Source organism: Nicotiana sylvestris, chromosome 12, assembly GCF_000393655.2.
Source record: "Nicotiana sylvestris chromosome 12, ASM39365v2, whole genome shotgun sequence".
Lineage (NCBI taxonomy): Eukaryota > Viridiplantae > Streptophyta > Magnoliopsida > Solanales > Solanaceae > Nicotiana > Nicotiana sylvestris.
Window position 1 is genome coordinate 31600273 of NC_091068.1, and position 22495 is coordinate 31622767.

Genomic DNA, 22495 nt, shown 5'->3' on the forward strand with positions numbered 1-22495 from the left:
GGTAGATAGCTTCTGTAGTCGAACGTCCCGGCATAAATCAACACTAGTTCTCAGAAATAGACACATTCCTCCTTACCCTTAGCTCTGCCACTCTCTCCCAAACTTTCATAGTATAGCTAAGTAGCTTGATAACCCGATAGTTATTTCAATTTTGGATATCACCCATGTTCTTGTATACAGGAATCATTGTGCTCCACCTCCACTCTTTGGGCATATTCTTCATTCTAAAAATAATATTAAATAACTTAGCGAGCCACTACAAGCCTGCCTTGCCCCCACCCTTCCAAAACTCTACCGATATTTCATCCGGTCCGATCGTTTTGCCCCTGCTCATCTCATGTATAGCCCCCTCAACTTCATTAACTCTAATCCGCCTACAGTACCCAAAGCCACAACGATTCCCGGAGAGTTCCAAATCACCCAGGAAAGTGCTCATGTCCCCCTCCTCGTTCAAGAGACTGTGGAAGTAGGTCTGTCATCTCCAACGGATAAGCGTCTCATCCAACAAAACTCTACCTTCTTCGTCCTTGATGCACTTCACTTGGTCCGAGTCACGCGCCTTCCTTTCTCGTGCCTTAGCTAACTTGAACAACCTCTTATCCCCACCTCGGCCCTCGAGTTCCTCATACAAATGACTAAAAGCTGCAGTCTTGGCCGCCGTAACTGTTAACTTTGCCTCTTTCTTAGCCAACTTATAATGCTCCCTATTTGCCCTCTTCTCCTCCTCGTCTACATTTTTCACTAGCTTCAGATATGTTGCTTTCTTGGTTTTCATTTTTCCTTGCACCACTCCATTCCACCACCAGTCTCCCTTGTGAGCACCAGGATAACCCTTTGAGACCCCTAATACCTCTCTTGCGGCTTCACTAATGCACTGCGCAGTCGTGGTCGACATAGCGCTTGCGTCCCCACTACTCCTCCAAGCCCCCATAGTCACCAGCTTGACCCCCAACTCTTGTGTTTTAGCTTCCGTCAAGGCTCCCCACTTGATCCTATGTTGGCTATACATCGTCCACTTAACAAAAATAGTGTAAAGAATAAAGTAAAAATAATGTCAGGACAAAATAAAAAATCAAAATAACGTATACGTAACAATCCCACGGCATCAATTTAGTTGTTACGTTTTGGATCACAAAGTTATGTTAATGGGGTTATGCAGAATTTACTATGAATTTTATAAAAGTTAAAAAGGAAAAGAAAAAGGAGAGTTCTTAAATTTCAAAAGTAATCCATATGTATTTTACACTTGAGACCTCAATACAAAGGGTATTTTCGTAATCTCACCTCACTTCTCCCTATAAAACAGTATCAATCCCATGATCCCCTAACAATACAAAAACTCCCTTCGTATGTTTCTCATTTCCACTCTCTCTCACACAGAACCCCAAACCAAAAGAAATCTAATTCCCATTTCCTTTCCATTTTCATTTGCATTCACGAAAATGTCATCTCAAGTAACCGAAAATCACAGAGAAAACGCAGAGGTATTCACTGACCCAGCGATCTGCAAGCAGAAATCTCTCGAACTTCTCGAGCAAAACAACATGCCAAAAGGACTACTCCCATTAGACGATCTAATCGAGGTGGGCCGGAATCATCAAACCGGGTTCGTATGGCTGAAACAGAAGAAGGCAAAAGAACACCGGTTCAAGAAAATCGGGAAACTCGTGTGGTACGACACTGAAGTCACGGCGTTTATTGAAGATCGCCGGATGAAGAAACTCACCGGGGTTAAAAGTAAGGAAATTTTGATTTGGGTTACTATTTCTGATATTTATATTCAGGACCCGGAGTTTCAGAAAATTACTTTTGCTACCCCTACTGGAATTTCTAAGGCTTTCCCGGTTTCTGCGTTTGAAGAGTGAGAAGAAGAGAAGGCACTGGTAGTGATATTTTGTGGGATTATTAATAAATGGAGTGCGTTGTGTTTGGTATTTTATTATGGTTAATAATGTCCTTTTGTTTTTAAACTTATGTAATATGGAAAAGAAAATTGTGAAATGGAAACTATATTTTCTCCTGTGTTTTGGGTGATCGAAGTTAAACAAATTTCATGTAAGTTTTATTTCGGAAAAGTATGGCCGAAAATATGGTATAAGTTGGTGAAAGGAGATTCTAAATATGCAAAATAAAAATATATGAAGTGAAATAATAAGAGGACTAGAGAAAGTGTGTTCTATTTAATGTTTTTGGGCTTTAGTTACGTATAAAATGAGAATAAATTAGAAGCAAGGAAAAGAAGAAATGATGGTATAAATTATGGTTCAATCTTTTATTTCGGTTTGGCAAAATAAATAAGTTACCCCGAGCTATGACCCAAATCCCTGCTACACACTTTCTAGGAACGAATATTACTTTACACACTCAAACTTTCTAAAGTGTATCTGATACACACTGCTTTGCCCACGTGGATAGTGCGTGTTTTTCCCAACAAATGGGTCGCATGAACAAAAGAATTTTGTGTGAGATGTCAATTTTTTTTTAGTTTTTAAAAATTTTAAATTGAGTCATCTTCTTCCTTTTTAAAAATTCTGCCATAGCTACTCCTTGAGCTCCACCACCTGATCTCTTTCTTCTCAAATAGATATACCACGATTTCTTATATCTCTTCTCGTTGTAGAGAAGCTTAACTTGAGTTTTACCCATGGCGAAGTCAAATTTTTAGGAAGCGAGAATTTTTCGAAATTTTTTCCAACCATTAAAGCTTAGCTCAAGATTTTGCACATTCTTTAGTTTTATTAATGGATGATTTTTAAATAGTTGACTTGTGGCGATGGCAGTTAATGGCGGTCGAACTTTTACCGAAGTGAAATGAAAAATGAGTTGGATCTGGGCTCAAAAATTTTGATTTAATTTCAGCGGAAAAGATGGAGTTATGGGTGTGTTTTCTGGTGATTTTTGTTAATTAATGGTGGCTTTGTTATTAAGTAAAAGGTGGAGAAAGAAGCTATGATGTTTGATGGTGAGAGAGGAGGAAGACGGCCATGGTAGTTTAGATGAGGAAGATGAGGGGTATAATTGTAATTTTATTTTATTTTAATTTTTTCTTAAAATGACACGTGTCACTATTTGATTGGTGCGCGATATTACACATATTCTAAAAAACTGGTTAAGAAAAAAATGGTGTGTCTTAGATACACTTTGGAAAGGTTGGGTGTGTAAAGTAATATTCGTTCCTAGAAAATGTGTAACAGAGATTTGGGTCATAATTCGGGTGGCAACTTATGTATTTTGCCTTTCGATTTCATTTTATGGTGTAAGAATATACGGTTCATCAAATCAAAGAAATAGAATACTGACATGAACTGTAGAAAAAGTAAAAACTGAAAATTGGAATAGCAGAGAGGTTAGTGGGGATTCAAAATATAAAATATAAAGGTACCAATAAATTTAAAATATAAAATATAAAAGTATAAATAAAAAATTTTCTGAAGAAAGGAATTTGGACAAACCTCTTCCAGGCAGAAGTACTAACATTTTTTTATTTACCTTTATGTTAACTCCTCTTTTTTTTTGCTTTCATAAATAAGGGCTGTTGGTTTTCCACAAATATAGTGCAGTGGTATTTGATTCGCGACGATTTTGTCCAAACACTGACACATGGTATGTTATACTTGTTTCTCGTTTTATAAAATAATATAAGTGTTATTAAAATAATATTTTGAGTAAATAATTAAACATGAAAGAAAAAAGTATAAATATTTGTAAAAAAGTCAATGTGGATCATCGTAGGTAAATTTCCTTGTCGAGGTTAAAATGATTGAATATCGTTTGAACTTATGAAAACTAACAATTAAAGTTTAATTAATAAATATGATATTTTACTATTTTAATTTTAGGAGCTATGATCTAATGAAGTGTATCTCAACTAAGTGATAATTTTATATAGTGCACCAAAATATTTTTCATGTGTGTAGTTATTTTTTATGCGTGTAATCTCAATTTACCTTTCATCTGCACTCTCTTCTCCAATAAGTGGTTTGTGTGTTAATAAAATGAAAATTACATCTAAAATGTATGAGATTGAAAAAATTGTGATAAGTATCAATTACTTATTTAAAGTTATGAAACAATAAAAGAAGAAGAATAGTATTGCATAGAAAAGTAGGGAGAGAGAATTATTATTGATTTTGGGATGATTTACAATGGAATAGGACCCTCTATTTATAGGGAGAGGTTGACTTAGTCACCAAGTAATAAACCCTAGAATCTCTCTAAATATGGACATTCACCATAAATAGAATTCTATTTATAACACTCCCCCTTGAATATCTACTTGATAAGTAATGTGCCTCGTTAAAACCTTAACTAAAATAAAACCCAATGGGAAAAAAAATTCTCTAGAAAAGGAAAAAAGAGTACGCATATCTAATAATACGCCGTTTGGTTGCCTCGTTAAAAACCTTGCAAGGAAAACTCAGTGGGACAAAACCTTATAAGGAAAAAAGAGTACAACGCACATTAACTCCCCCTGATGAGAGCATCAATTCACATCTTTAAGCATTTGCATTCCAATCTTGTGCACCATCTTCAAACAATCTTTGGTAGAGACTTGATAAACAAATCAACCATATTAACTTGAATGAATATATTGCATCTTGAAATCATCATTCTTGATAGAGATGTAATGTCTTCATAAATTTCCGTAGAATGGCCTTTTCAATATTTCCATAGAGGTACTCTCGCTATCACATTATCATGCTTATAGTTATAGCAAGATACATTTGTGCACAAATTGCACTGAGGAAGTAGTACTTCAAGATCAAGAATTGTATATGCTTTAAGCAGTTTAAATCCTTCATGGATTGTCATATAAGTTAAGTCATATAAGCCATCTAAAGAGACTTTGGATGCATATCAAGTTTTCATGTCATGCTAGACATATAAGATATCGAAAACTAATTGCACATATCATTGACTTTATACTTTCAAGTGTTTGAACTACAGGTCCAAAACTATATGTCTTTCATATGGAATCAATTCTACTTGAATTGTGTCTCTTCCATTTGGCCAATACTTTTGTGTCTATATTCGATAGACTTAAGATCCCCATCTATACTTAGCGCTATGATAGATGTCGTCGACGAACATTTTATATCAATTCCAATAATTTTTCATAAAAACATAACATAGAGATCTCTTCATTCATATATTCAGGTATCTGAATCTCTCATGAGACTTTATGAAGTGTTATGTCATATGATTTTCTAGATCACTTGCCTCCTTATTATGATCACTTTGATCATTTGCTCATCTTCTTTATCAAGAAGTTTTATTTGAAACCGATTTGTCTATACGCTTTAAGTGTACCATAGACTTTGTCCTTCTAGGACTTAATATGAGCATTTGCAATGAGAATATAGTTACTTTCTTTGGTTAAGCAAATGCGTCTGGCATGCTTTGCAATATATTGCAAATGAATTATCCTTTTATGAATTTCAAGTTCATATTATTTTATTCGAGGATCTAGATATACACATGATAATTCATTCCACGTAACTTTTTCTTAACTGTTTATCATGTCTCCCCCTCATGTTAGAAAAACTAACTTGTTTCCTCAACTTTGAGAACCCATCTTTGTGCGTTATGATGTTAATCAATATACACTGCACATCAATAATGATAAGATGGAATTATTTGGTTCCTGACCCCGAACCACTTGTGAGGGGAGAATATAATATATTTTCATATATAACATATATCAAACTGATATAGATAACTTCATTCTCATAAGCAATATTTTAGCTATTAAGTGGAGGCACTCAATAAATCATTTTGCTAAGCCAACTGTGATGTAACCTAACTTATCAAGATAAATTATCTTGGATAGAAAATCTGGAAATTATGCTCTAAATTAAATTATTGAGCAAATTACCTCGCAAACACCAAGTTGCAGGTTAATAATAATCGCGCATGTAACCATCTCATAGATGCATCTTATGTGGTATACATGGCAGGTGAATGGGCCCATATTCACTTTTGATATTTCCAGCATTCATGGGATTCAATCCCAATTTTAGTTGGTCAATTAATTAACGAGAACAAGCAATATAAGAGAATTCGTAAAGAACTTTCTAGTTCTTTAATATTTACCCATGTGAATTCTCTATTATTTTTGTACATCATATTTAAATTGATATGGCCAAACCAATTATGCCAACTGAATAAATTATCAATATTGATAAAGTTCAGGTTTCATCATGACATGTGCAATTATCGATAAACACCAAGTTTATTATGATATGAGTTTTTATATCAATAAACATCCACTTTAGTGTGGTGTTCTTTTATTTGTGTAGTACAAACTGGAGAATAAAGCGGGTAGCTTTTCACATACATATTATCCCGCTACAAGTTGTAGTAATAAAAGATATTAAATCTTTCATTTATTTATAGTCTCAATATAATCAACCGCTTTCGCGTGTACTTTGGAAACTGAATAAGTTTCTTTGAGATTTACTACAACACAATACCTTATTGGTAATCAATTGTGTTTCTCCAAAATAGTAAGAATCGACTCTTCCAGAGCTCTCAATTAATTTGGTACTACCACATATTCATCAACATCCATATGGTGAATATTTCTTTTAAAGAGAAAGTTATACCATTATGGTTATGGTCAAAATTATATGCAAGATCTGTTTCTTGCATTACCGTTGTCTTTTAATAATTACATTGCCAAAATATTTTGGCGTACAATAAGTACGTGATTAACGACCATTTATGCTATAATAATGACATTATTTTCTTATTTCCTGTCAAACCTCCCTCTAGAGGTGAGTGTGGTATATTCACTACCACTATCACGTTCATATTCTTCCAAGAATGAATATGTATTCATAAATTAGATGTTGTCACATTCACATCATGAATGGACAATAATCATCTATATGTGCTTTATAAAATCTCATGTCAAATCGATGACAAATAATACTTTCACAAAGTGAAGGATTATTTTGAAAATCCTTATTGTTCTCATTACCATAATGATGATAACTATAATTTCGTCTATTGCCACGTCCACATCCATTGACACATTCATAGTAATAATTTTGTCTTCTTTCAGACCTATCACATATTGCTATCACATTCTCTCTAGGGAATGAGAATGGAGCAAATTCAATGGGACGAGTTTTCAATTCTTTGCCAACAATCATACATGAATTTGATCATGGCAAGATATAGAAATTTTACCACTTTGGGTGGTTATAATTTTTTTCAAACTCCATTAGAGTTGCAATCAAAATTTATCGTCATTGCTTGTATTTAAAATCAAATTATAGAATGTCAAGAATTTGAAAGAGAAAAGTACAATACTACCTTAAATTCAGAATTTAATCATGAAGGAAGTTTATAGAACAATTAACAATTATTATGCTCAATCCCAAAGCTTCTACCCAATTGGTTAGAGTCTCGTACTGATAACGTGTTATGAAATAATAAAAGAAGAAGAATAGTATTGCAAAGAAAAGTAGGGAGAGATAATTCTTATTGATTTTGGGATGATTTACAATGGAATAGGATCCTCTATTTATAGGTAGAGGTTGACTTAGCCACCAAGTAATAAACCCTAGAATCTCTCTAAATATGGACATTTACCATAAATAAAATTCTATTTATAACATGTAAAATATAATTCATAAATTGCTATAAAGAATTACCAAATATAGTGTCCTCACTAAATTTTTCCGCTTCTTCCAAGGATACAAAATTATTTGAAATATTTTTGGGTGGAAATGTTATTGACTGATTGCTTTACTATGGTGTTTGATCACGCCCAACTATGCCTTATAAAAAGGGCAATGCGGACGTTGCAAATATAACCCAAGTATTACGCCCAGGGTCGAATCCACAGAGAGTTAACCTATCAATCACTATCTTTAGACCCACTAAACTCTTTAGAACCAGCTTCCCAAATGTTTGAATCACAAGTTGATGGTTTCTATAGTAACTAAAATTGCAAGTAAATTAAACAGCTGTAAACTAAAAAGCTAAGGTTGTAAACAATGATGAGAAAAAACTAAGGTAAAGATTTCCCCTATTGATGAAATCCCTTCTGTTTATGCTTCATACAAATTTACCAACACACCTCTATCAATCATGAACATTTTTCTTACCGTAAATCTCTCCCGAGTAATCACAGTAATATACTATTGCACTCTCCCGAGATACACTAGCTAGCTTTAATTAACACAGTTCACTTAAGATTGCACCCAATGCTTCGTTATCCCTAATCCCGCCTTTAAACCCGCAGTTATAGATTCCTCTTATACTTTAGGAGTGGTGTTATTCAACAATAACCTAAATATGCACTCTCTCCCGAGTTATGCACACTAAATAGGCACAGCTAATTGAGGATCCTGTCAATTAACTACAACAAGAACATAGTTGAATAAATAAAGATTGAAACTAGCAATTTGTATTCACATAAACAAGAAGTTCATCCCCCAATAGGTTCCATCAAAACCTTAGACAAAAGATTTAGCTACTCATAACTATGGGTAAACAAACTAAGATAAGATTCATCATAAACTAGCAATAGAAATCAAAGAAAAGAAGAAAGATGTTTTGGGTGATCTCTCACAATTGTTCTTCTTGCCAAAAATACTCTCCAAAACAATACATGCCTCTTTTGGGCGAAGTCTAGTGTTTAAAATAGGGTTTTGGGCTAAAAATCCCGTGATTTGCACTTTAGTCCCTGAAATTCCCGCCTCTTGCCGCGGTTCTGCCGCGGTCGTGGTAGAACCGCGGCCAAACATGGCCTCTGATCTTCCTTCTATCCGCGAACATCCTTCACCGCGGTTCTACCGCGGTCGCGGTGGAACCGCGGTAGACTCAGTTTTCTGATTCTTCAGCCTGTTTTGCGTGGTTCACTTGGGATATTTCATGGTTGGCCTCTCTTTATTCATTTCTTTCACTCCAAAAGTGCTCCCTAGCCTTCCTTAGTCATATATAACCTGCAAATCATGAAAAGCACTAATAAGAGTATTTTGTTATCACTTTTATTATCAAAACTATACAAAAAGGTGGTTATTTAGGGTCTGAATAAAGTTAAATTCACCTATTATCAACACCCCACACTTAAACCTTTGCTCGTCCTCGAGCAAGCTAAACCACACTTCTAGGCCTAACCATTTGACGCATTACCCTATGTATGTCACACCTTCCATTTTGACAGAACAACCTAAGAAATGTGCCGGTCACACCCCAGTTGCAGACTCTACTGCCATGACACATTTGCGCTCACTCTAGTTACTCTAACAGAGCTGAAGACTTACTCTAGTTACTCTAACAGAGGTGAAGACTTACTTTTTCTTCCTGAGTCACATTCCCTTACATTAAAAATCTGAGAGTAGTTCCACACGCATAAAATTTAAACACAAGGAATCGAAGATATCAAGAATTCACTTACTCTCAGAAATAACATTCATATGCCACAAAAGATGCACCATAAGCTTGCCCGTAGTGTACTACTCTACTAATGAAGCTCATTCAATCTAGGATCAATTAGGACTTTATTTGGTTGTAATGTAGGCTGTGGGATGGGTAGGATATATTTAGATATAAGAGTGACTACAACGCCCTTAGCACTTTAATACTTATACTGTAACATTCAAACCCCATACTTACGTCAAGCCAAACTCCACCTTCACATCAATATACATCAACTCCCAAATTATTTAAGCACAATTATATCAAAAGTCACCACTATCAAAGAATATTGTTTTTTTTTCATTCTTTTCTTTTTCAATTCAAGTGGCTCTTGCTTTTCAAATCAGTGCACCCTTTCTCTTTATTTCATTAGTTCCACTCAAAAGCCAAACCAACCACCCCACACTTTAACTTTTACAAAGTTCATAAACAATTCAAGTGCTTATGAGAGGTTACAATGGTTCACAAAGATGGTTAATTCAAGCAATCGGGTAAGGCTTGTAATGTGGTTGCCAAAGAAACAGGATTACAGGCTCAAAGGGGTTAACTACGATATATAACAATTAGGCGGGTAAAATATAGATATCTGGCTCAACAAAGAAATGCCTATAACACTTCCAAGACTGAACAAACTACTATTTCGCTTTGCAAACACACCGGGAAAGTTCTAGGCATCAAATGCAATGCACAGAATACCACAAACCTCACACACACACGGCATGTAACTCATTCTGAATCAGTTTATCAACACACTCATACAAGCGTTCGAGCAAGGCAAGATGTGCAATATTAAGGCATAGATTTATAAGTCCACAACTGAGCCCAGACTTCACACTCTCAAGTTCATTTTAGTTGTTTGTAGGTGTGTACATCACGGGTAGAATTCTAGCCTTTACCTATCTCAGTTGTAACTACAAACGGAAAATCTACCTAACCCGGTTCAAGCAAAACCCTTGGAAAATAACCGTGGCCAAAAGAAAAACCAAGGAGGGCTTGCTACACTACCTAAAAAGAAAAAGAAAAAGAAATAAATAACAAAATTTTTATGGACTACTTCCCTCAAGAGTACTGTCCAAGTGGTCCATCCTCAGGAAGAGTCCCTATATATATATATATATATATATATATATATATATATATATATATATATATATATATATATATATATATATATATATACGCTTGGACCCTTAAGAGACCCGTCGACAAGTGTCCGTCGTTGGGTCAAATCAGACTCCTAATATAAGAACTGTTACTTATATTGTTACGCCCCGCAATATTACGTCAATATTATGTTCCGCAGTATTATATTACAAGGATGTTATGCTCTGCAGTAATATGTTACAATGGTGTTACCCTCTGCAGTAATATATTACGATTGATATTACGCTTCGCAGTAATAAGTTACAATGTTGTTGCACCCTGTAGTATTGTACATTGGATTTGTCATAAGGTAATTGATATCAATCCAAGTAAAAGATTATTTGGAGATTATAAGGATTATACTATTTATAACAAGCGATACATAAGTGTTATGAAGGATAAAGGGGTACACGGATTAAACAAAACGAGTTTAGTTGAAAGTGGCCAATTTGGAATAAATACAAGTCGAGCGATAAAACCCGATAATTATGAATTAATACCATGTAAGGTACCATATGACTACGGTATTATAATATATGAAGTATTTTAAAAATAAATAGAATTTTAAGTAATTTGAGATAATTTTTAAATTATGCGGGTAATTGATTAATTACCGGGTAACGGGACACTACCCGGTTAACTAATAAGTAGATAAAACTTAAATTAGTTATGAGACACGTGGCAGCCCTCCCTAACCAAGATAATGACTCTTAAAATTATTTGGGAGGTGGCAACCTTATGCCTTATCTTGAAGACACCTCTTATAATATAACAGTTTGTAATGACTAAGGCAATTGCCACTCAAGATACATTCTGAAACTAGACAAAAACCTTCCAACCTTTCACGTTAAAAGTTCTATCAAGAAATGGAAATGGCAAAAGTTAGTTATATCACTTTTCTTGTTTAAAACTCACGAACAGAAGCAATTTCAAAGCCAAACTTCGATTCTTAAAATTCAATTTTTTTGGATCTAAGTTCAATCCACGAAGGCTTGGAAGGGATTAAGGACTCAACGGGTTTAAGGTATGTTAAGGCACTTTCTTCTTTCTTTTGGCATGGTCTAAAATGAAATGAACATAAACGATACGCTATTTCATAATGACTCTACTCCTAGCAACTAAGGTTGTCCATGTTGTTCTTTCCTTATAAAATTATTCTAAACAAGTGTGTATGATCCTTAAATCCTACTAAGGTTCATATTGATGGTAGGGATGTCCATAATGTTCTTAAGTCACTCCAAAAGGTTTAGAAGATGATTCCATGAGTCTAGCATGCATTATATATAGTATCTATTTTACTCTACCGAGCCGCGCTATAGTCGGCCGGGTACGACACCTATTGTGCAACCACTGATCAGTTGGGTTTACCGAGCTCCACGTGGCCGGGTACGATTCTACCGAACCTTATGATGGTCGGGTACGCTTTTACCGAGTCCTCTTTGAGGCCGGGTACGATATGATGATGATGCCCACAGAGGCGAATGTTTTAAAAAGTTTATGTATATATATGTATTATGCATTTCATATCAGTAACCCCCAGAGGCACTCTGATGTTACAGGTTGTATCTCCTTTATCTCTCTCTTTACATTACTGTTCTTGTTTATGCTTTCCTGCCTAACATACTCGGTACTTTATTCGTACTGACGTCCCTTTTGCCTGGGGACGCTGCATTTCATGCCCGCAGGTCCCGATTGATAGGTTGACAGTCCTCCTAGTAGGCTATCAGCTCAGCGAAGGTGTTGGTGCACTCCACTTGCTCCGGAGTTGCCTATTTGGTCAGTATGCTTTGGATATGTATTGATTGATATGGCGGGGCCCTGTCCCGACCTTTATGATTTTATGTACTCTTAGAGGCTTGTAGACATATGTCAGGTGTATGGATAATTGTATGGCCTTGTCGGCCTATGTTTCGAGTTTACTAATGGTCATGTCGGCCTTATAGGCCCGTATGTCACATATATTAGTTTGTATATCATGTTGGGTCTTCATATGTTGACTATTCCCTTATGTTTTATTCTTGTTATCTCAGGACGAGTTTTCTAGCTCATTTACTCATGATAACATGATAAGAAAGATATGTTACGTTGGTACTCGGTTGAGTAAGGCACCGGGTGCCCGTCGCGGCCCTTCGGTTTGGGTCGTGACAGAAGTGGTATCAGAGCAGTTCTGTCCTAGGGAGTCTACAAGCCGTGTCTAGTAGAGTCTTGTTTATGGGTGTGTTGTGCACCACACTTATAAGCAGGAGGCTACAGGGCATTTAGGTCTGTCACTCTTTCTTCTTACTCTAGATCGTGCAGTAGAGCTCAGTTGTAAGAATTCAAACTCCTAAATTCGACTTTAGTCGTAATACAACGATACCTACATCCACAAAGACAGTTGGTAAGAGATTGCATGTGGATGTGGAAGAGTTGAGTCAGAGGAACTCGATTTCACATCATGCTTATGATGAGTAAATATGAGGTCTTCAACAGATCATGTGTGTACTAAGATGTGTATGCTTCTTAATAAGGAGCCTTAAGGCACGGATATCTATTCACGAATATGGTGAAAATCTATGAGGAATTCAGAAGCTAGATACAAGTTTTAACAAGTAAAAGAAGTAAGGTGAAGAGGGGTACGAGGCACCCAGATAATGAAGATTATCAATATTTTCAAATCAGGCAGAGAAATATAAGCATTTTGGTACCTTCATCAATGACAGAGGTAAGTACAATTGGCCACACCCATCTCAGTTATGTTCTATGGGAGCTAACAGATATTATTTAAGAGAAAGATGGGATATCAGGATCCAGTTGGAGTTAGAGTAACCCAAAAATTGTGGATAGGTTGTTATCATTAACTAACGTTTCCGAAAGATGGTGCAAATGTGGTAATAGATCTCCTTCTAAGACACCCAGATGGTGAACTCTAGAGTAGTACAATCAGATACGAATACTGGAATATTCAGAAATTTCAGAAGATAGGCAGTGGGATCCTAGAAGGGACATGTCGTATTGAAGATTTCACAAGAAAAGGGATATGCAGAAATATTAGAAGAATAATGAGAAGAGAGATAAGGAAGCATTATGAATAAGGTGTGATACATGGATGAAAACGGTAGAGTGTTACAAAACCTATAATCAAATGAAGGAAGAGACGAAAGGTGATGGGCCTTAAGACAACAAAAGAATATAGGCCATAAGGTTATATCCTCATTTCGAGAAATAAGTTCGTGACTCCAACGCGACCACTAGAGGGGAGAGTTATTCCCTAGAGTAATAGAAATCAGTATGAGCTGGTAAACAAGATAAATAAATTATGAATTAGGGACCGAATGATTTGAAAGTACTCGGCATCATGGTAATTTTAGATTTCGTTCTGGCAGTAATTGAATGGACCACAAAAGGAGATTCATGATGAATTCGGAGAATGGTCATTCAGGGAGATGCTTCCCTAGAGCAAGCAATGTGAGCAAAGTTAAGCTTAAGAGACTGTATGTTCTAGTTACGCTAAGTGTCACCCTCGCGAGTAAGGTAATTTGTCATCCTTGGTATAGAAGGATTACCGCGAGGCAAGTAAGGATCATTGATGTTGAAAAACGATGCCAAAGATAAAGAGGAAAAACATCTATCAGTAGATCCTCGTGGCTTCAACTTTTATTACATCCCTAAATGGGGAATATGGAGTAATGTGGCATTAAGTCAGAATTAAGTTGTTCTAGTGACTATGAGATGGTAAGGGAAGAATGCGATAAATTAAAGAGGAATGAGATGGCACTTATCCAAATCTTACAGGTACGCTACAATTCAAGAATATTGTGCAAGAACGACATCAAGAAGAGGAAGTAAAGGTTCCTACCCGAGCTGTTATTAATAAATAAGGAGCTAGTGCGAGACGTAAGTTAAAACAAAGTAAATAACTCAAGAAAGCTTACGAGGAATATTACTTTGAGAATGGGCCAACGAATAGTTAGAATTAGTTAGGAAGATCTCAATTATGGCTAAACAGGAGGTTACAGATGAGTCATCAGATCGTGTAAGATAAACATAGTAGAACCCAACATGGAGAATTTAGCCTCGGAGAATATCATTATAATACTTGAGATATATTCAAACAAGAAATGGGGTAGTTAAAGATATCGTTTGTGTGTTACAGGGATAAAAGAAAGTACCACTGGGAAGGCAGTCAAAATATCAATTCAGAAGCAACCATACAAGCACAAGAATATGGAAGTAAGCAACTATAGATGATTATAACAAGTAAGGACATCAAAAAGGTTCGTAATAAGCTCACAACTTTACGAGAGTCAAGGGTTCTCCCTAAATACTACAACAAAAGACTAGCTGAAGAGATAAGAAAGAAGGCTTCAACCTAAGCACAACGACCTAAAGAGGAAATGGTTGTGTAACAACAATCTCGTAATAACATTGTAAGCATTCCAAAGGAAAATGGCACTTAACGTGGCTAATGAATGGGAAGTATGAATTAAAAGTAATATTCAAGATCATATGAGTTGTACGAAAACTCTGGTAAGTGTGGGCACTAAGATAAGCTAAGTATGGATGAAACCAGAAGCAGAAAGACCAGGAAAAGTAATAGCTTACATTGAAAGAAAGCTAAGATGGAACAAAAGAATTATTCGATCAATGATCCAGAGCTAGTACATTATGGATACACACAAGATTCTGGAGCATTATCTAGACAACATATTTGTTGGCAATCATACAGCCATAGAAGACTCCGATATAAGTTAAAAAGAAGAATTGAGCCCATGGCGTAGACACATGATTGAATTGTTAGAAGATTGTATCATGGATAGATATTCCATGAAAGATTGTATCATGGATGTATATTCTGTAACGCCCATGAAAGGCTAAGGTAATAACTGATACCATGAGCCACAAATTGGAAAATAGCTTAAGCCTACATGAAGGCTGATCGGAAGGAAGAGGATCCTAAATAATTACATCACCCAAGTATGGACGTAGAAAAATTATAGAAGTTGTGCTTGAGAACATGACACAATCACTCTTAATATCAGATGTTCTAGAGAAATCATAACGACCATAATCTATAATGGCTCGACAAGGAAGCCAGTTAGAAGAAGTACCAGCCTCATAGGAAGACAGTATGAAGCTCCCACCGGATTATGTATGTACCAGAGGTGCAAGTATTATAATAAAGCTTCAAGTAATGGACGTGAATTACACCTAGGTGGAAGGAAAGTTATGAAAGAGATAGAAGATATGATACGAGATTTTAAGTAAGTGAGGTAAAAGGTGAACAACGTACGAGATACTCAAGGTAGAAAATATGAATAGTATATACTTCGGATAGAAGGCTAGAAGTGCTGGGATTCAATATCCATGAATGATAGCGACATAGTCAGTGACATATCTCATAGCCTATGGTTTCTAAATACCAAGAGATCTATTCAAGAGAGTAGAGAAAAGTTGGAGACGATGTGATGTCTCGCTTGACGTGCCAGAATAACATAAGAAAATTTATGGTGCAAGCAAGTTGAAGGAGAGTTGTGAGTAGTATAAATGGATATGTATAAGTCGCAAGCTAAAGTATAGTAGAGCGACAAACTTTTAAGGAAATATGAGTGGGGATGTGGAAAGGAAAGTGAAAAAGTGATGAGCATGGATAAGTCCTCGGGATTTAGTCCATAGAAACAAGAGAGGTAATGCTTTCTCTAAATTATTGAAAGTTCAGTATTGCGTAAGAAGTTTCAAAGATCGATATTGAAGTAAATCAATAATGGATGAACAAAAGTCACAAAGTATGACATGAGATTAGGCCATGATTTTTAAGACGGACGGTAATGAAGGGTGCATTAAAGGACTAAGATTTATACCTAAAGGGTAGGCAACAAAAGTAACTGGGAACTTGGTAAGCATGCCTCAGGAAAGGTAGATTGAAGCAAAAATTATGGTATAGTATAAACCATGTAAATGCAGTAATGTCGTGTGGATGGGTAACCAGATATATGAAATAAGATATGGCTGTATTCGCAAGTTCTACAAAGTATCGAGCAAAGGACTTCGGTATACCTATAGAGGCCTAGAGAGACATCCTATTAAGACTTGAATATACAATGTAAGGCCTTCAAATTGACTAAAAGTTAAAAGGAAAGATGAATCGCATATGTGCACCTACAAAGCCAGGGTCATACAGGCTGCATGACAGGAAGTAACAAAAGTTGCAAGATTAGGTACATTTCGACCACAAGTCATGATATGAGCAAAAAGACAAAAGTGGGGAATAACCTAGACTTTGAATTTATTCACAGAGCAACTGCTTAAATGTCAAGATGAGTATTAAGGTATTCACAAGAGCTATAAGTTACGAAAATGATAAGAGCGTCAGTCAACATTCGAGGACGAATGTCCCAAAGGGGGGAATGATGTTACGCCCCGCAATATTACGTTAATATTATGTTCCGCAGTATTATATTACAAGGATGTTATGCTCTACAGTAATATGTTACAATGGTGTTACCCTCTGCAGTAATATATTACGATTGATATTACGCTTCGCAGTAATAAGTTACAATGTTGTTGCACCCTGTAGTATTGTACATTGGATTTGTCATAAGGTAATTGATATCAATCCAAGTAAAAGATTATTTGGAGATTATAAGGATTATACTATTTATAACAAGCGATACATAAGTGTTATGAAGGATAAAGGGGTACACGGATTAAACAAAACGAGTTTAGTTGAAAGTGGCCAATTTGGAATAAATACAAGTCGAGCGATAAAACCCGATAATTATGAATTAATACCATGTAAGGTACCATATGACTACGGTATTATAATATATGAAGTATTTTAAAAATAAATAGAATTTTAAGTAATTTGAGATAATTTTTAAATTATGCGGGTAATTGATTAATTACCGGGTAACGGGACACTACCCGATTAACTAATAAGTAGATAAAACTTAAATTAGTTATGAGACACGTGGCAGCCCTCCCTAACCAAGATAATGACTCTTAAAATTATTTGGGAGGTGGCAACCTTATGCCTTATCTTGAAGACACCTCTTATAATATAACAGTTTGTAATGACTAAGGCAATTGCCACTCAAGATACATTCTGAAACTAGACAAAAACCTTCCAACCTTTCACGTTAAAAGTTCTATCAAGAAATGGAAATGGCAAAAGTTAGTTATATCACTTTTCTTGTTTAAAACTCACGAACAGAAGCAATTTCAAAGCCAAACTTCGATTCTTAAAATTCATTTTTTTTTTGATCTAAGTTCAATCCACGAAGGTTGCTTGGAAGGGATTAAGGACTCAACGGGTTTAAGGTATGTTAAGGCACTTTCTTCTTTCTTTTGGCATGGTCTAAAATGAAATGAACATAAACGATACGCTATTTCATAATGACTCTACTCCTAGCAACTAAGGTTGTCCATGTTGTTCTTTCCTTATAAAATTATTCTAAACAAGTGTGTATGATCCTTAAATCCTACTAAGGTTCATATTGATGGTAGGGATGTCCATAATGTTCTTAAGTCACTCCAAAAGGTTTAGAAGATGATTCCATGAGTCTAGCATGCATTATATATAGTATCTATTTTACTCTACCGAGCCGCGCTATAGTCGGCCGGGTACGGCACCTATTGTGCAACCACTGATCAGTTGGGTTTACCGAGCTCCACGTGGCCGGGTACGATTCTACCGAACCTTATGATGGTCGGGTACGCTTTTACCGAGTCCTCTTTGAGGCCGGGTACGATATGATGATGATGCCCACAAAGGCGAATGTTTTAAAAAGTTTATGTATATATATGTATTATGCATTTCATATCAGTAACCCCCAAAGGCACTCTGATGTTACAGGTTGTATCTCCTCTATCTCTCTCTCTTTACATTACTGTTCTTGTTTATGCTTTCCTGCCTAACATACTCGGTACATTATTCGTACTGATGTCCCTTTTGCCTGGGGACACTGCGTTTCATGCCCGCAGGTCCTGATAGAAAGGTTGAGAGCCCTCCAACTAGGCTATCAGCTCAGCGGAAGATGTTGGTGCGCTCCATTTGCTTCGGAGTTGCGTATTTGGTTAGTATGATTTAGACGTCTATTGTTTAGTATGGCGGGACTCTGTCCTGACCTTTGTGACACTTATGTACTCTTAGAGGCTTGTAGACATATGTCATGTATGTGAAAGATTGTACGGCCTTGTCGGCCGATATCTTGGGTTTATTAATAATCATGTTGGCCTATTAGGCCCGTATGCATGTGTATATGATGATGTATTAAGAAAGATACGTTACGTTGGTACTCGGTTGAGTAAGGTTCCGGGTACCCGTCCTAGCCCATCGGTTTGGGTCGTGACATATATACAACAACATCAATTTCATGCTACAACACACACAATGTCTATGTACAGTACACATATAACTAGAGCAAGTCTCCCACCCCACACTTAAAAATAATGGCATGTCCTCATGTCATATCAAGAAAGTAAAGAGTAGAAGGGTAAAAAGACTTCTCTGAGACTCAATTAAAGTCTGAGATGGTGTTGGGGTCCACATGGAAAGCTCTCCCCAAAGCACGGAACCAGGCCATGAATGTGTTCTCAGACCGGGCCTGCCTCTGAGACATTGCATCCATTCATGTGTGTAGGCTATCCACTGAGGCGCGGAGATCCGCTACCTCTTCCTCCATGGAACTTAGCATAGGCCTGGTAGACTGAGATCTGGCGAAGCCTGCCCCAGTATGGGGGCGCCGAGAGGGTCCCGCACTGTCAGTCGATCTCCTGGATGGTGCACTCGGAAATGGGTCATCATCCTCATCATCTATCACAATTGTTGCACGTGTACCCCTGCCCACTATGATGAATGAAGCTCGGAATGGTGCCTCAGATGCCAACTCTCCATCGGCAAGACCTGTGGGGACCCCCCTCCGCAAGCACAGTGCAGTCACCAAGGAAGGGAAGTAAAACCCCTTTGACAGTAGCGGTCCCCGCCGGACCATTTCGTCACTAATTACCCGGGCTGCATCAAAGTCCTTCTTCGTCACGAAGCACCATGTCAATAATGCTCTGTTGAAGTTCACATCAGTGGTGTTGCTGGAGGGCATGAATCGGCTGCAAATAACAGTCAACCAACACTTAGCCAAATGCGTGAAAGAATTAGAATTCAGGGTGCTTTGGTCTTTGATCCAGGTGGGGTGCCCCCCAGCACAAAGTACATCCGTCATAGCCTCCCACGTGACACCTGGTCTATCATGGTAGAAATCAACGTCGCCCGTGAACTGGGGCAACTGCAATACCTGTTGGACAATCACAATAGAGGCATCCACCACTATGCCTCGCACAATCACCTCCCGCAACATATATTTAGGGCAGTTCGCGTAAAACTCCCTAACAATCATCTGGTTCACCGGGTCGGGAGGATCAAAGAGGAATTCCATTTCCCTCCTCCGAATTTCTTCATACATGTCCTCCTATTCCATGCGGAGGGCTGCCCGGTCAATTTGAATCTCGTGAATGAAGTTCTTTCCAACCTTCGCATTAAAATCGTCCTCAGCTCGTTCCGATTCAAACCGGGACTCGTCAAATGTCGGCTGGAGGGTGTGCCCGCCCCTCTCCTTTGCCTTTTACGTGCCATAGTACCTGCAGGGAGTCAGAAGAAAAAGAAAAAAAAATCAACTTCATCCTAATTAGTGCCAGTCAGATGGGTACTCAGACATCGCCACCTTATGGCACCAAAACAATGCCCCCATATAATTCTTCATGACAACTAGCCGCACAAGCGGGGTGGTGAAGGTCATAACCTCCATAAGGGCCTCACAACAGAACTACTTACCGCATTCTGCCAACACCACCCCACACTTACTCTTGTGCATATCTTTCCAAACATAAACAACACCCCCTATCATCGAGTACAACACTCCACAATTAGGGGTGGGTAGAACCCGCCCCGCAATATCACAACAACTCCAAAATTGTGGCCCACATGGTGCCTAACAACAACTATTCCCAAAAGATTAGATTTTTAGACCAAAACATCACAAATACCATGAAGGCCCAAGCACCTTAACACCAACCAAGTTCACAACATTATCATACAACAACAAAAATCAAGAACAAAGCGAAAATTGACAAAAATTATACGAAGCCTACCTAGGTTTAAACTAAGTAAAAGTATTCTATATTACACAAAAATAGAAGATTAAATAGAGAGAGAAAAATAAAAACTTACTAGCGTGGTTGAGTATAAGTGGGTGATGAAGGTGGATGGCAAGGAAGTGTGATAATGGGGTTTTGGGAGGAGAAGAGTGGAAGAGAGAAGATAGAGAGAAGATGGAGAAGAAGAGAAGGAGAAAAGAAAGGGGGGTTGTGCTTTATTGTGCTGGGCAGATGGGGGGATTAGTGGTAGGTGGGGGTGGGGTATTTTGGGTAAAAGGGAAAGAATTTTTTTTTAAAAAAAATCGGACCTGGACCCGATCTGTGTCTGCCGTGGTTCTACTGCGGTCGCGGTAGAAACACGGTAGACCAAGTTCAGAGGGTCGTACTTACCGCGGTTCTACCGCGACCGCGGTGGAAACGCGATGACCTGGGTTCAGGGAGGGGTCAATACCGCGGTCGCGGTGGAACCGCGGTCTGACCGCGTCTCTGATTCTGACGTCTTTTTTTATGTTATACTTACAATAATTTCGTGAGTTGCCTCCCACAGAGCGCCTGATTTAACGTCGCGGCACGACGCAGGATGAGCGTATTTTAGGCTCGCTCGACCTCTGTGGTTCAGTCAGGTGTAGTTCAGACCCTTCCTTAAGCTCGCTCATACCCACATACAACTTCAATCTCTTACCATTGACTCTAAATGTACAAGAGTCATTCTCTGTGGCAACTTCAACCGCTCCTGACGGGAAAACTTCAACTACTCGAAATGGTCCCGACCATCGTGACTTCAGCTTGCTCGGGAACAACCTTAGTCTTGAGTTGTATAGCAATACCATGTCCCCAGGTTTGAAATTTCGCTCAACAATGTTTTGATCGTGTAGTTTCTTCATTCTCTCTTTGTACAACCTTGTGCTCTCAAAAGCAAGATACCTGAATTCCTTGAGCTCATGCAATTCTGTGACTCTTGATGTGCCCGCAGCTTCCATATCTAAGTTTAGTTGCTTCAGTGCCCACCATGCTTTATGTTCAAGTTCTACAGGTAGGTGACAGGCCTTCCCAAACACTAACTTGTATGGTGACATACCAATTGGTGTCTTGAAAGCTGTTCTGTAAGCCCAGAGTGCATCATCTAGCTTCCTTGCCCAATCAGTTCTTGTGGCATTTACAGTTTTCGTTAACACACTCTTGATTTTCCTGTTGGATACCTCAACCTGTCCACTAGTCTGCGGGTGGTAAGAAGTAGCTACCTTGTGGCGCACATCATATTTCATAAGCAACTTCTCGAAGGCTCTATTGCAGAAGTGAGTGCCTCTGTCGCTAATAATCGCATGTGGTGTCCCAAAGCGGATGAATATGTTCTTCTTTAGAAATCCCACCACCACTTTTGCATCATTTGTGGGCAATGCTACAGCTTCCACCCACTTGGACACATAGTCTACAGCAACAAGGATGTATTTATTGCCTTAGGAGCTGACGAAGGGACCCATGAAATCAATCTCCCAGACGTCGAACACTTCTATCTCCTGAATTGGGTTCATGTGCATTTCGTGGCGCCGGGAATTGTTCCCAGTGTGTTGACATTCATTACAACCCTTCACCCATGAGTGCGCATCTTTAAACACAGTCGGCCAGAAAAATCCGGCCTCTAGCACCTTCGCTGTTGTCCTGATCCCTCCAAAGTGTCCACCATAAGCCGATGCATGACAAGCCTGCAAAATAGAAGATTGTTCTATCTCGGAGACGCATCTCCGGATCATGTTATCCAGGCATATTCTAAAGAGATAGGGCTCATCCCAAT

The 22495-nt window shown here is 37.8% G+C and overlaps 2 protein-coding genes across 2 annotated transcripts; one reads left to right on the forward strand and one right to left on the reverse strand.

Annotated features, from left to right (window-relative positions):
• Positions 1–475: 475 nt before the first annotated feature.
• On the reverse strand, positions 476–1009 carry LOC138882859 (uncharacterized). Its single transcript, XM_070163495.1, has one exon. It carries the CDS (start codon positions 1007–1009, stop codon positions 476–478), a length of 534 nt encoding a protein of 177 aa, XP_070019596.1.
• Positions 1010–1328: 319 nt separating this feature from the next.
• LOC104221363 (uncharacterized) lies at positions 1329–2022 on the forward strand. The gene has a single exon (XM_009772430.2). The coding sequence runs from the start codon at positions 1350–1352 to the stop codon at positions 1863–1865; it is 516 nt and encodes a 171-aa protein (XP_009770732.1). The 5' UTR covers positions 1329–1349; the 3' UTR covers positions 1866–2022.
• Positions 2023–22495: the final 20473 nt, after the last annotated feature.

Coding starts and splice junctions, on each gene's coding strand:
- LOC138882859 (XM_070163495.1), bottom strand. CDS start 1,009: ATGTATAGCCAACATAGGATCAAGTGGGGAGCCTTGACGGAAGCTAAA.
- LOC104221363 (XM_009772430.2), top strand. CDS start 1,350: ATGTTTCTCATTTCCACTCTCTCTCACACAGAACCCCAAACCAAAAGA.